Genomic DNA, 12946 nt, shown 5'->3' with positions numbered 1-12946 from the left:
CACTTATAATAGCCAAGTGAGTAGCCATTTCGGGTCAAAATGGCTTTTTTTGATGAATTGGGCCCAAAAACTTAGAACTTGGCGATTTTTATGTAATTTCAAATGACAAACACTTATAAATATGTGATTATGAGTTATTTTGAGATGTGAGGAGTTTATAAGTTGAGAAATGAAGAAAATAGTCATGTGAGTAGCCATTTCGGGTCAAAATGGCTTTTTTTGATGAATTTGACCCAAAAACTTAGAACTTGGCGATTTTTATGTAATTTCAAATGACAAACACTTATAAATATGTGATTATGAGTTGTTTTGAGATGCAAGGAGTTTATAAGTTGAGAAATGAAGAAAATAGCCAAGTGAGTAGCCATTTCGGGTCAAAATGGCTTTTTTTGATGAATTTAACCCAAAAACTTAGAACTTGGCGATTTTTATGTAATTTCAAATGACAAACACTTATTAATATGTGATTATGAGTTGTTTTGAGATGCAAGGAGTTTATAAGTTGAGAAATGAAGAAAATAGCCAAGTGAGTAGCCATTTCGGGTCAAAATGGCTTTTTTTGATGAATTGGACCCAAAAACTTAGAACTAGGCGATTTTTATGTAATTTCAAATGAAAAACACTTATAAATATGTGATTATGAGTTGTTTTGAGATGCAAGTAGTTTATAAGTTGAGAAATGAAGAAAATAGGCAAGTGAGTAGCCATTTCGGGTCAAAATGACTTTTTTTGATGAATTGGACCCAAAAACTTAGAACTTGGCGATTTTTATGTAATTTCAAATGACAAACACTTATAAATATGTGATTATGAGTTGTTTTGAGATGCAAGGAGTTTATAAGTTGAGAAATGAAGAAAATAGGCAAGTGAGTAGCCATTTCGGGTCAAAATGGCTTTTTTTGATGAATTGGACCCAAAAACTTAGAACTTGGCGATTTTTATGTAATTTCAAATGACAAACACTTATAAATATGTGATTATGAGTTGCTTTGAGATGCAACGAGTTTATAAGTTGAGAAATGATGAAAATGGGCAAGTAAGTAGCCATTTCGGCTCAAAATGGCTACTTTTTGATGAAATGATGAAAATTGCTTAAATTTTATTTATTTTTTTAAAAAATGCAACGGAAGCCGCACCGGGACACCCGAGGGAGCCGCCCCCGCTGCCGGAACAGCGAAGGCAGCCCGTGCCGAGGCCACAGCAGCCCCGACAGGTGGCTGCCAAGGCTGTAGCAGCCACGGCAGGTGGCTGCCAGTCTGCTGCAGCCTTGGCAGCAGCCTGCCTGGGCTGCTGCTGCCTCGACAGGCGGCTTCCATGGCTGTAGCAGCACAGGCAGCACCTGCCGAGGCTGCAGCAGCCATGGCAGCCGCCTGTCGAGGCTGCAGCAGCCCAGGCAGGCTGCTGCCGAGGCTGCAGCAGTCTGGCAGCCACCTGCCGTGGCTGCTACAGCCTTGGCAGCCACCTGTCGGGGCTGCTGTGGCCTCGTTGGGGCTGCCTTCGCTGTTCCGGCAGCGGGGGCGGCTCCCTCGGGTGTCCCGGTGCGGCGGAAGTTGCTCATTTTTTAAAAAAAAAAAATTTGAACTAGGCGATTTTTATGTAATTTCAAATGACAAACACTTATAAATATGTGATTATGAGTTGTTTTGAGATGCAAGTAGTTTATAAGTTGAGAAATGAAGAAAATAGGCAAGTGAGTAGCCATTGAAACAGATTGAAGTTAAATTATATTCTAACCTAAATTTTAATTTGCCTAACAATTCTTCAATATGCAAAACAAATTAATATAATTTCATAAATGGGAAATTATTGAGAATTAAAAAAAAAATTATACCTAAAACACTCAAATTGAGATTGTAGCTAGTGGTCAGTGGTGCGGTGGTCAGTGGTGCGGTGGTGCAGCGGCAACCTTCAGCAGGGAGGTGGTGCGGCGGAAACCTACAGCAGGGAGGTGGTGCGGCGGCAACCTTCAGCAGGGCGGTGGTGCGGCGTCGAACAGATGAGGTCGGCGTGGAGGGGGTTGAGCTAAGGGGAGAAACACCACGGCAGGGGAGAAGAGAATGGCAGGGGAGAAAGAGAAGGCCAGGGGTGGCGGCGGTGATGGTGGCTGGCGACTGTTGCGGCGGTGAGGTGAGGGGTTTCGTAGGTGAGGTGAGGGGTTTAGAGAATGGAACAGTGAAGAAGAGAATTGAACAGCGAAAATGAAAGAAAGAGAAAGAGAAGGAAGAATAAGGAAGAAAGAAGACGCGCTTTTTTTTTTTTTAAATGAGGCACCGGTTCATTTGGCACCGGTTCAAACCGGTGCCTTTTACAATTTTGGCACCGGTTTGAGTTGAATCGGTGCCTTTTCCCTTTGTTTAAAATCCCGCCCAATTTTGGGCCGGTTTTTGGCACCGGTTTGGGCTGAACTGGTGCCATATGGGGGGTGCCAAATGCAATTTTTCTACTAGTGTTAAAAATTCTGTTGCGGAGAAGATGCTTCTCCATAGGGAATGATATGGTCCTACTTGACACTCTTTTTACTAGGGTTTTGTTTCGTCACGAATCAGCTTTGAGGCCATTAATGTCGGAGAAGGAAGATAAAGAGGATGACAAGGGTTAGAAGAAGAGGACGACGAGAAAACAAATAGATCGATGGGAAGACAAAGAGAGGATTTTGGCTTGATATGGTTGTGATGATACTTATGGCTGTGGCAATGATTGAAGAAATGGTTTATTTTCATTTTTTTTTTCGAAAAAAGAATAATAAAAAAAATATTACTCTCTCCGTCTCATAATACAATGTCACTATTTCTTTTTGGGTAAACCAAAATACAACGTCACTTTTTATTTATTTATGAATAGCATGTCTCTTTTTATTTAAAGTTTGTACTTTTTAACATTATTACTCTTATTTTTGATGAGTTGTTTTTTTTTTTGTACTTTTAACATTAATTTTCAACCCTTTTTATCTCTGTTCAATTGTTTTCAAAGGAATTTTCAACTTTCTTAATTTTTGCATAAAAACCTAAAGAACATCACGTGATGAGACGAAAAAAGTATAAAATAATTTAGTGATCAAGGCCACAAGAGTATTGGTTTGATCATATGGGCACTCCGCACTACCGTTTCAAATTGGTAATTTCTTAAAGGGATTTTTAATAAAAAGGCCAAAATAATAATAATAATAATAATAATAATAATAATAATAATAAAAAAACACACACATTAAAAAATCTTTTTTTGTTTTGATGCAATCTACATCTACATCTAACAAGAGTGACAAATATCAACATAAATAGCCCCACCTTTCTCCCCTCGCCTCCCCCATTTCTTTTCCGACTCTTTCTTCCTTCCTTCCATTTTCTCTCTCCTCCATTTTTAACCTTCAACAATGAGGTCCCAAATCCTGAGATCCGTCCAATCAGCTGCTCGCAAATCCAACTACACCCGCAATTATGCCTCCGCCGCTAGTCCCGAGCGCAAGGTCACCATCCTCGGCGCCGCCGGTGGTATCGGCCAGTCTCTCTCTATGCTTATGAAGCTCAACCCTCTTGTTTCCACCCTTTCTCTTTACGATCTTGCTGGTACTCCTGGTGTTGCCGCCGATGTCAGCCATATCAATACTCGTGCTCAGGTTTACCTCTCTTTCTCCGTCATTTTTTGATTTTGGATTCTGGGTTGTGTTTGTTATGGTGTTTTTGTTCTTGTTTGTATCTGATCTTGTACATTTTGATGATTCATTGGTTTTGATTGTGGATTGATGCATTTTCAGGGTTTATGTGATTCAGTTTTAGGGTTTTGGTTTAATTACTTATTTGCTTGATATTTATGGAATTTTTTTTAGTGTTGTGGTTTATTGCATTATACGAATTTAATGGGGTTTTAAGGGTCATTGTTATATTTCTAGGGTTTTTGTAAAAAATATTTTCTGGGTTTATGTGATTCATTTCTAGGGTTTTGGTTTAGTTGCTTACTTAATTGCTAATGTTTTGGATTATTGGTGTCATATTTTTTATAACGGTTGTTGTTTTGAAAATTGGGGTTTTGTCAAAAACACAAAACCCAGTTCATTTTGTTTGTTCAATTTTGGATGAATAGGGATTTTGGTGCTTGTATTTTTTAATTTTAGTTGTAGTTAGAAATGATTCTGGTAGCTAGGTGGTGAGGTTGTGTATTATCATTGGGTACCATTAATACCGGTACAATGTGTGCATGAATTGTTTTATTGAAAGTTTGATACTTTTTATTTCTATTACATGGAAAGAATGATACTTTGATTAGCTTGAATCTTAGCTTCTCACTTCACTGATACAGCGGAATGTAATGGTACAATGTGTGCATGAATTATTTTATTGAAAGTTTGATACTTTTTATATCTATTACATGGAATGAATGATACTTTGATTAGCTTGAATCTTTGCTAAAGCTTCTCACATCACTGATACGGTGGAATGTAATGTGATAGGTAGTTTTGACATGGTAGCTTTACATATTATCTGTTAATACCATATTTGTTCCTAATTAATGGTTCTGCAGTTTAGGATGGGTAATGGAAATTTAATTTGTAGATGTGATTTATATTTTGCACAGGTTTTTGGTTATGCAGAGGACAAAGAATTGGGCAAGGCACTTGAAGGATCAGATGTTGTTATAATTCCTGCCGGTGTGCCTAGGAAGCCTGGTATGACTCGCGATGACCTCTTTAAAATCAATGCTGGTATCGTGAAAAACCTCTGCAAATCTGTTGCCAAGTACTGTCCTAATGTGAGTTCAAACTTGCTTTTCATTTTTTTTTTCATGTTTAGTGTATTCTGTAATCTGCTGAACGAATTATGCATCCTATATCTTACGTAGTGATCTTTCTGGTGACTGTCTGAATTAGGCTCTTGTCAACATGGTTAGCAATCCCGTGAACTCAACAGTTCCTATTGCATCTGAGGTTTTCAAGAATGCTGGAACTTATGACCCCAAAAGGTTGTTTGGTGTGACAACCCTGGATGTCGTTAGGGCTAAGACTTTCTATGCTACAAAGGCTGGCCTTCCAGTTGAAGGTATGCCATTAAAGTCACATTGTAACATTGCTTGAGGGTCCATGTCCATGTGTGCTGATTTACATTGTAACATGTTATGCTGGCCTTTTCAATTGTCTCATATCCATGTAGGGGTAGTTGGCAATATATTGATTGTTTGTCAAGTGGCCTTTTGTTTAAGTGGTATGATTTTGCTAATTTATATTGTCTGCTTACTTGCAGAGGTCAATGTGCCTGTTGTTGGAGGTCATGCTGGCATAACCATTCTTCCATTGTTTTCTCAAGTATGTACATGGACTGTGTTCATCCTTTCCGCTTAACCTCACTTTTTTAACAATGTTGTTTACGGGGCAGTAATTGGCTCATTTAATATGTCTTTAAACTTCATTGGTTCTAAGTTTTCTTGTTGCCCTGTTAGGCTCACCCACAAGCCAATCTTTCCAACGCTGACATTCAGTATCTTACAAAGCGAACACAAGATGGAGGAACAGAGGTGGTTGAGGCTAAGGCTGGAAAGGGTTCAGCAACATTGTCTATGGCGTAAGTCTGATCTTCTAAGAAACCTCTTATGCTTAATTACTGAGGATTTAGGAACAATATATCGCTAGTTTTCATTCTAGAGATAGGTTTTACTTGAAATATCAATGTCAAATCTAGTTGTCCCTTTTTATTGCAAATGGAGTGAAAGTTATGGCAACTTGAAACAAGTATGATTTCATGTGAAATCAGTTGAGGTCGGGCAGAAGTCGCAGAACATTTCTGACCCTTCATATTAGATACACAGAATATTTGGAGGCCAATATGTGGCCACTTTGTTAATAATAATTCTGATTTAATATTCTTCTTTTCTCAAAATATTACAATGACAGCTGTTCTTTTCGTCTATATGATTGCTGATGCTCCTGGCTTAAATTCTTATCCTCTGTAGTTATGCTGGAGCCATATTTGCCGATGCCTGCTTGAAGGGACTTAATGGTGTGCCAGATGTTGTGGAGTGTTCTTACGTAGCATCAACTGTCACTGATTTGCCCTTCTTTGCTTCTAAGGTATTAAATGTTACTGGTTGAATATCCAGCAGTCGTAGCTTCAATTCTGTTTTCCCTCTTTGCGTACTTGTAATTTTTCGTAGCTGTCTTTGCTCTTTCTTGTTACTGGTCTGGTCTGGTCTGGTCTGGTCTGGTCACTCAACAAATCTACTTGTAGAGTTCTAGTAGTAGCGTGTGTCACCCTCTATTTGGTTCCACTAAACTACTCAAATCCCTTTATTTCTATTTTAGAATGTACTGACTGTTGTAATGAGCAAGATATGCCTAGCTGTTTACATATCGTCTTTGTAATTTATGTTCTCTACTGCATAGTTCCAAGTTAATAAGAAACCCTTGGCTTTGGCTGATGAAATTGGCAAATAAAATTCTTGTGTGATACATATTATGTATGTTTAAGTGATTAAGTGGCTGCTGATTGTCATTGATAAAAAATAATATGTAGACTTGTTACTGGCAGAAAATCAGAAACCTTTGCCATGTAGGGATTGGATGGTGTTCTGTTACATTTGTGTTTCCTTACCTGTGTCGGGATTGGATTACTGTACACTTGACTAAATAGCTGATACATTTGGAACTTGTCTGTTTGCTTTATAATAAGATTTGATTATTTTTTGTTTAATTGGTAACAAGAAAATGCCATTGCAAACTATTCTCGCACTATTTTTTCCAGTCAATTACAAATGTTAAGTTTAAGGCTCAAAAATGGATAATGTGTGGTTGTATTGGTTTCGGTGGTTAGATGATCCTGTATTTTTCGCATTTCTTTGCTGTGGTTATTTTGGTCTCGTTTTCAGTCTTGTGATTGGATGATTCCTTCAAAGTCGTCTTCCTCTGAATGATTAGCATTCCCATTTTGTTTTTTTTCTTTAGTCTATAATTTTTTTAGTGGGGTGGTAAAAGGTATCATTGTGAGTTGTGATGTTGAGTACATGTAACTCCTCTGTTAGTTAATTTTGGTTGAAAAATACATGGAATCATGAAGTGCTGATACATCATTCTAGTGGCTTTTCTTTTGCTATATACATAGTCACATAGATCTAGGTTATGTATATGTTTATATACAATTTTTCCTAACATTGCTCTACTTGCAGGTAAGATTGGGGAAGAATGGAGTGGAAGAAATATATGGATTGGGCACTCTATCCCAGTATGAGCAAGAAAGTCTAGAAAAACTCAAGGCTGAACTTAAATCATCCATTGATAAGGGAATTGAGTTCGCCAGCAACGAATGAGAGTTGCGAGAACATCCCTCTTTTGTGTAGAGGTGAATATAAGTCCTTGTTTTAGGAATTGAACCATTTAAGATTTTTAGTTGGTTCCGGCCCTTTAAACTATATAATTTTGCTCGCTGCCATGTTGTATGGAGTGTGGCACTATTTGAAAATCTCCCAAATGCTCGCCGTTTTTTTTGTTTCGGCTGGATTCAAATGTCAATAAAGAATCGTGAACCTTGCCATTTGTTGGGTTTAGTTCTACTATCAATAACCTTCTAACAAAATCATTTTGATCAACAAACTTTATTTCTAGACCTGTGAAAATCTTTCATGCTTACCAATGCATATTTTAAATACAATTGTACATGGCCGGTTGAATTTATCAAATTCAGCTAGACTGTTTCTAATTTATAAAAAGCTAAAAAAAAAACATAGTAAGTATGGGTAAGACAGGGTAAAATTTCCAGACTAAAACAGAACGAAGATCATTATTATTTTGTATAGTTGAAATTTTATATCAACTACCGTACAGTTTGACAGCAAGTTCAGAAAGAACAGGAGGCCACAAACCCAAAACAGAAAGTGTTCCACTCTTTCACGAATTGAAAAGGCGAATTGAACTACAGATAACACCCCTAATATAGCTAAACAAGATGGATGAATGGATCTTTAAACTGCGAATGAACATATCTGCGAACAATCTAGTCACTGAAAGAATTCCATCTATCCTCATACAACAAAATTAAACTGTACAACAGCTAAAGCTAATTCAAAGATAGAAATTCAACTCCAAGCCTAACCACCTACACGCCTACAGCGAAATCCTGAACTTACCACCCTATATGTACGCCAGTGACAATCAAGTATAGTCATTTGCTTGCCTATCACATACTTAGGCAGAAATGTGATTAGCAAAATCTAGGGAAAAATATACAATTGCTACACCAGCATCTTGAAACTGCCAATGTATAGATTATGATACAGGTATTATAGAGCCATCAAATAAAAAAAGTTCTATTTATGAGGGGCAAGCTGAAATCCCCCAGGATGGGCAGCAACTTCAAAAGGAAGGCTTCATAATGCAAAGGCAATTCGGGAATCCATCAACTGCAGCATGCACCATTTGCATCTAACTACCTAACACTGTCAAGTAACAAAAGAAAGTTCATATAAGAATCACATACATGTATCACTATTAATAATTTATATAAAACCTAAGCGAAACATGCTAGACAACTTGTCAGTTGTCACAAAAAAATTTCAAACTAACACCTATACTGGAAGTATTCCTTTAAGAATATCAATCTCAGATGATTGCCATGAACTACTCTCACTTCCACAAAGGGAAATATCACATCAAAACAGATAAAATGACCCTCAGAAATTCAAAAGACAAAGCCAAGCAACTTAACAAGATGCCAAAAAAGTTCTACATGCATTATGTTTTACTTCATCACTCTAGATGTCAAAAAATTCAAAATTACATATGCACAACAATTCCAATATTGACATCAGTCTATTTAGTAGAGGCTTAATTCAAGAAATTGAATGCATAGGCAGTGCTGTAAAAAAGCACAAGAAATACAAAGATCATTAAGGCCCCTGTAACTAAGCAAAAGTAAAAGTACAGTGACACCTTTTTAATAATTAAAAAGCTTATAGCATGGAGTACAATATAAGCTAAATAAAACTCACTAAACTTTCAAAAAGAGGCACCAAATTATGCATTACAATATCATGTAAAGTAAAAAGGATTTGTGGTTTTCATCATTATGGAAAACATTAATTAATAAATACTCTAAAGATAACCAATTAGGTTGAAGTGCCTTAAGGCACCTTACAGGCAATCATCTCCAATTAATTCAGTGCCTTAAGCTAGGCCGAGGCATGCTTTCATATAAACAGGGTCCAGATTGAACTGTGTGCCAGGATCACAACTTAATTACGTGGATTTAAGCCAGATGCTAAAACATAGTTTGTACAAAATATACTAGTTACAACAGAGACCCCCCAAAGGTAATTGTGTCAGTAAATAGATGAATGCAAAGTAGGGTGAGCCCCCTACAAATCATTCCCTTTACAAGAATGGCGAGCCCAATAGAATTTTACTTGGGGTAGGTCTTACACATATTTGGCATGCAGGTTATCAAACTATCACAATAAGCAAGTAAAATATACAAAGTACAAGCTAGCAAACCAAAATTAGCTTCTCAAATGCTAAAAACTCGAATTATATGAAGAAAGGAAGAGGAAATTACTCAAAAGTAGTTGCTACCCACCTTAACAAACATTAGATCCTATGTTAATGGCCTCCATCTGAATCAGAGCCAGAAGAGCTATCACTATCTGAATCTGCAAGAAAATAATCAGGGTAAGATTGAATGTTTTTTATTTTTTTTCTAAAGAAAGGAGGGTGGTTTGGCACTAGAAGTTTACCACTTGAAGATCCCGAATCACTACTAGAACTGCTTGAGCTACTTGAATCACTTTCATTATCACTGCGCCTCTCTTGCTGAGCAGGAGGAGAAGCGGCAACATTTCCTTTATCTAGGAGACATTCATTTAAACCAATTATTCATAAGAAAAAATAATAATCAAACTAGTGAAACATCCTGATCCAAATCTTTTAGCTAGTTACCTGCTGTGGTTTCTCTAGGCACTTCAACAGTGGCAGGAACTTGAATCTGTAACAAGCGAACATACAATTCATTTAGCATACAAAGATCCACATGATAATTATCGATCTAAGACTGCAAGCTGAGGATTAAAAAAAAAAAACTCACTGTTTCTTGAACAGCCTGCGCTGCTGCTGCTCTAGCCTGAGCAAGTTCAGCTCTCCTCTTATGCTTGCTTAGGCTCTTCTTGTAATTAGTCACAAATCTATCCAGCTCCCAAAGTGTCTCTGCATCAACACTGTCAATATCCACTTCAATCTCATCATCATGTTGTGATAGAGCTGAATTCCTCTTCTTAATGATCTGCACTATAGCATCAAGCTTCTCTGAAGGCAAGCTCTGAAGATGAGTGCTAAGCTTTTGCTTTTCCTCAAAGGTCATGTCCCTTTTGTGGGGATCCTTGGCTTTAGGCTTCTTTGGAGCAGGCTTCCTTCCTGCCGAATATGCAGGCCTTGGCCTAGATTCCTGTCTAACAGGCATAGATTGAGACCTCTCCAGATTTCTTATCTCTTGAATGGTTGGAGGGGGGTGAAGAAGCGGAGGTGGAGAGAAGGACATAGGCACTGAAACATGAGCAGGAGCATATGTCTTCCTTGATGTTGGGGTTGGCAAATCACGAATCATTTCGTACCTCAACCTACGATCATATTCACTCTCAATAGCAGGCCACTTATCTTCAAAAATATTTAGCAACTCTGTAGCCATGATGTGAACATCCTGGCCAGGAGGATTATAGGTAAGAGCATTATGAAAAGTAAGTCTTACATCCTCGGCAAACTCCCTCGGAGTTTTGTACCAATTCTTGGTCAACCTACCCTTCACTGTACCCAAATCCATTGGATGCTTTATAATATCGAAATAATCACGAAGACCAAGCCTCTTCACATCCACAGGTTGATTAAACACCCACCCATGCTTATGGTTCATTATCTGCTTCAGCAAGCTGCTACATTTGCTAAAAAATTTCTTATCAATTCTGTAAGCAAAATCCATTTCTCCTCCCCCATGCTTCTTACCACCACTTGACTTTGTTTTCCTATTACTCTCAGCAGGTGGGAGCCGATCTTTACCCAAAAGGAACTCTGAATTTCGATAGTATTGATTCGCCTTGGGAGTCCTCTTTTCTTTCTCGACAATTTCACCTCCGACTCCATGGTGATTGTTATCCATCACAGAAACTGACAGTTGCCTGAATGACCTCGAATTACTATAACCAGCAGAACCCGCTTCTGAATGCATTCTAATACTACCACCCACCCCCTTTTCAACTCCGCCATTAACCGGAAAATGCAAGCGCCCAACAACAGGAGGTGTTGTTTCAACTACCATACTTGAATACGTACTAAGCTGATTCTCTTTGTCCTCAAGTTTCTTCGCCATTTTCCTAACTTGATCAAGCTCATCCACTAACTTCCTTTTCAACCCTTTAACCTCCTCTTTCGACCTAGCAGCCGAAACACTAATACTCAACCTATCATCTACTTGAGTAACCAACGGTCTCAGCACCACCCCATTTTCCAAATTCCCATCATGCCCATTCGGAACAGGAGCTGCCTCGCCTCGATTAAGACTCGATGAATCCCCCGACAAAGTCCCCAATCGCGGTGAATTCTGCTGGGGTTGCGAGGAATTTGCTCCCTCAGCCGGCAATTCAAGCGGCAAGGACACATTTTCCTGACCATCCTCACCATTCTTCTCATTTTCACCCTCCTTACCATTGTTGTCTACATTCTGACTGCTGTTGCTGCAGCTACTGTTGTTATTAGCCGCAACACCATTACCATTACCGTTGTCAACACGATCATTTTCGACGTTATTATCATTCAACGCATCATTATCGATGTTGTTGGTGGCAGTGACGGTATGTTCCGTTTCACGGCTTTCGACAGCGGCAGCAGCGGCAGAAGTTGTGGTGGTGGTGGTGGAATCATCAAGATTTTTGACAACATCATTGTTTTTCTTGATGTTATTTTTATACTTTCGAGTATAAACCTTATAATTCTCACTCCAACGATGTCTTTCCCTAGGAAGCTCATCAGCTCCTAAAGTCTCCGAAGCCATACATGTACGGTTTGCTTCCTTAATTTTTCCAAAACCCCTAAAAACTTTGGACACTTCTTAAAAACCCTAAATTCTTCAATCCCTTCGAACAAGATTCCAACTTTAAGGGTCTGAAAAAAAAAATTAGGGTTTTGGATTTGAAATTGGATAGGATTTCATGAAAACCCTTAACCCTAAAACATTCATACAAAAGATAAGAACTTTACACCAGATCTCACCATAAACCCTAAATTCAATAATACCCAGATGCAGAATTAAATTTAAAAAAGCATAAAACAGAATAAAAAACGGATCTTTCTGATTTTTTTTATCTCCCAAATAAAAATAATAAATAAAAATCAAAACTTTATAATAAAAAGTACATCAAAATGAAATTAATTTACAAACCTTAATCTTTGATTGATGAAGATTCACCCAAGCAATTGAACAAAGGGGTGTTTGTGAATTTGGGGATTTTTTTTTTTTTTTTTTTTTTTTTTTTTTTTTTTGGAGAGAGAGAGAAAAGGGGCCGAAGGAGGCCGTCGAGGAGAGAGAAAGAAAAAAATTAGGGTTTGCGAAATTGCGAGAATATTTGCAAAGAAGGCCCTTCGAAAACACAGAAATTGAATTAATTTCTTTGTCTTAGAAATTTTCAAGTGTGTATTTATAATTTTCTCCCTCTTATTGTAGTTTTTTTTCTCCCACGCGCCGACAAGGATTTCTTGTGTTGTTGTTGATTAAGGTTTTAAATTCTTAAATGGACCTGGTTCACACTAATTTATTGTGCACCACTAACATTAGAGACAATATGATTTATTTGTTAATAAAAAAAAAGGTCACTATATTAAAATAAAGGTTATTATGTTGAAATAAAAGTTAGTGTGACATTAAAAGCTATAAGAGGTTAATTTTTTTAATAAAATTTTAATATAATGGTCAATATGAATAATAAAGATTACTAT

The 12946-nt window shown here is 37.7% G+C and overlaps 2 protein-coding genes across 4 annotated transcripts; one reads left to right on the top strand and one right to left on the bottom strand.

The window, feature by feature from the left end:
* Positions 1-3288: 3288 nt before the first annotated feature.
* Positions 3289-7540, top strand: LOC145574810 (malate dehydrogenase, mitochondrial-like). The gene is made up of 7 exons (XM_081632672.1): positions 3289-3613; positions 4570-4743; positions 4862-5030; positions 5232-5293; positions 5428-5549; positions 5938-6055; positions 7147-7540. Exons 1-7 carry the CDS (start codon positions 3371-3373, stop codon positions 7285-7287), a joined length of 1029 nt encoding a protein of 342 aa, XP_081488798.1. The 5' UTR covers positions 3289-3370; the 3' UTR covers positions 7288-7540.
* Positions 7541-7842: 302 nt separating this feature from the next.
* LOC145574809 (transcription factor GTE4-like) lies at positions 7843-12647 on the bottom strand. Of its 3 annotated transcripts, none has more exons than XM_081632671.1 (6): positions 12393-12647; positions 10053-12178; positions 9908-9953; positions 9706-9816; positions 9549-9621; positions 7843-8412 (listed from the first exon to the last, which is right to left on the bottom strand). In XM_081632671.1, exons 2-5 carry the CDS (start codon positions 12003-12005, stop codon positions 9572-9574), a joined length of 2160 nt encoding a protein of 719 aa, XP_081488797.1. In that variant the 5' UTR covers positions 12006-12178; positions 12393-12647; the 3' UTR covers positions 7843-8412; positions 9549-9571. The 3 variants fall into 3 exon arrangements, with proteins under 3 accessions (XP_081488797.1, XP_081488795.1, XP_081488794.1); XM_081632669.1 differs by having other exon boundaries at positions 10053-12115; XM_081632668.1 differs by having other exon boundaries at positions 10053-12647.
* Positions 12648-12946: the final 299 nt, after the last annotated feature.

Source organism: Chenopodium album, chromosome 13 (genome assembly GCF_948465745.1).
Source record: "Chenopodium album chromosome 13, dcCheAlbu1.1, whole genome shotgun sequence".
Lineage (NCBI taxonomy): Eukaryota > Viridiplantae > Streptophyta > Magnoliopsida > Caryophyllales > Amaranthaceae > Chenopodium > Chenopodium album.
This window is presented reverse-complemented; position numbering and strand designations above follow the sequence as displayed.

What these genes read in the sequence shown, in the direction of transcription:
- LOC145574810 (XM_081632672.1), top strand. Translation starts at nt 3,371, where the DNA reads ATGAGGTCCCAAATCCTGAGATCCGTCCAATCAGCTGCTCGCAAATCC. An exon ending in GGCTGGCCTTCCAGTTGAAG is followed by an intron (nt 5,031 to 5,231) that starts GTATGCCATTAA and finishes GCTTACTTGCAG; the next exon opens with AGGTCAATGTGCCTGTTGTT. An exon ending in TGCCCTTCTTTGCTTCTAAG is followed by an intron (nt 6,056 to 7,146) that starts GTATTAAATGTT and finishes CTCTACTTGCAG; the next exon opens with GTAAGATTGGGGAAGAATGG.
- LOC145574809 (XM_081632668.1), bottom strand. Translation starts at nt 12,005, where the DNA reads ATGGCTTCGGAGACTTTAGGAGCTGATGAGCTTCCTAGGGAAAGACAT. An exon ending in CGCAGGCTGTTCAAGAAACA is followed by an intron (nt 9,954 to 10,052) that starts GTGAGTTTTTTT and finishes CGCTTGTTACAG; the next exon opens with ATTCAAGTTCCTGCCACTGT. An exon ending in TGATTCGGGATCTTCAAGTG is followed by an intron (nt 9,622 to 9,705) that starts GTAAACTTCTAG and finishes ATTTTCTTGCAG; the next exon opens with ATTCAGATAGTGATAGCTCT.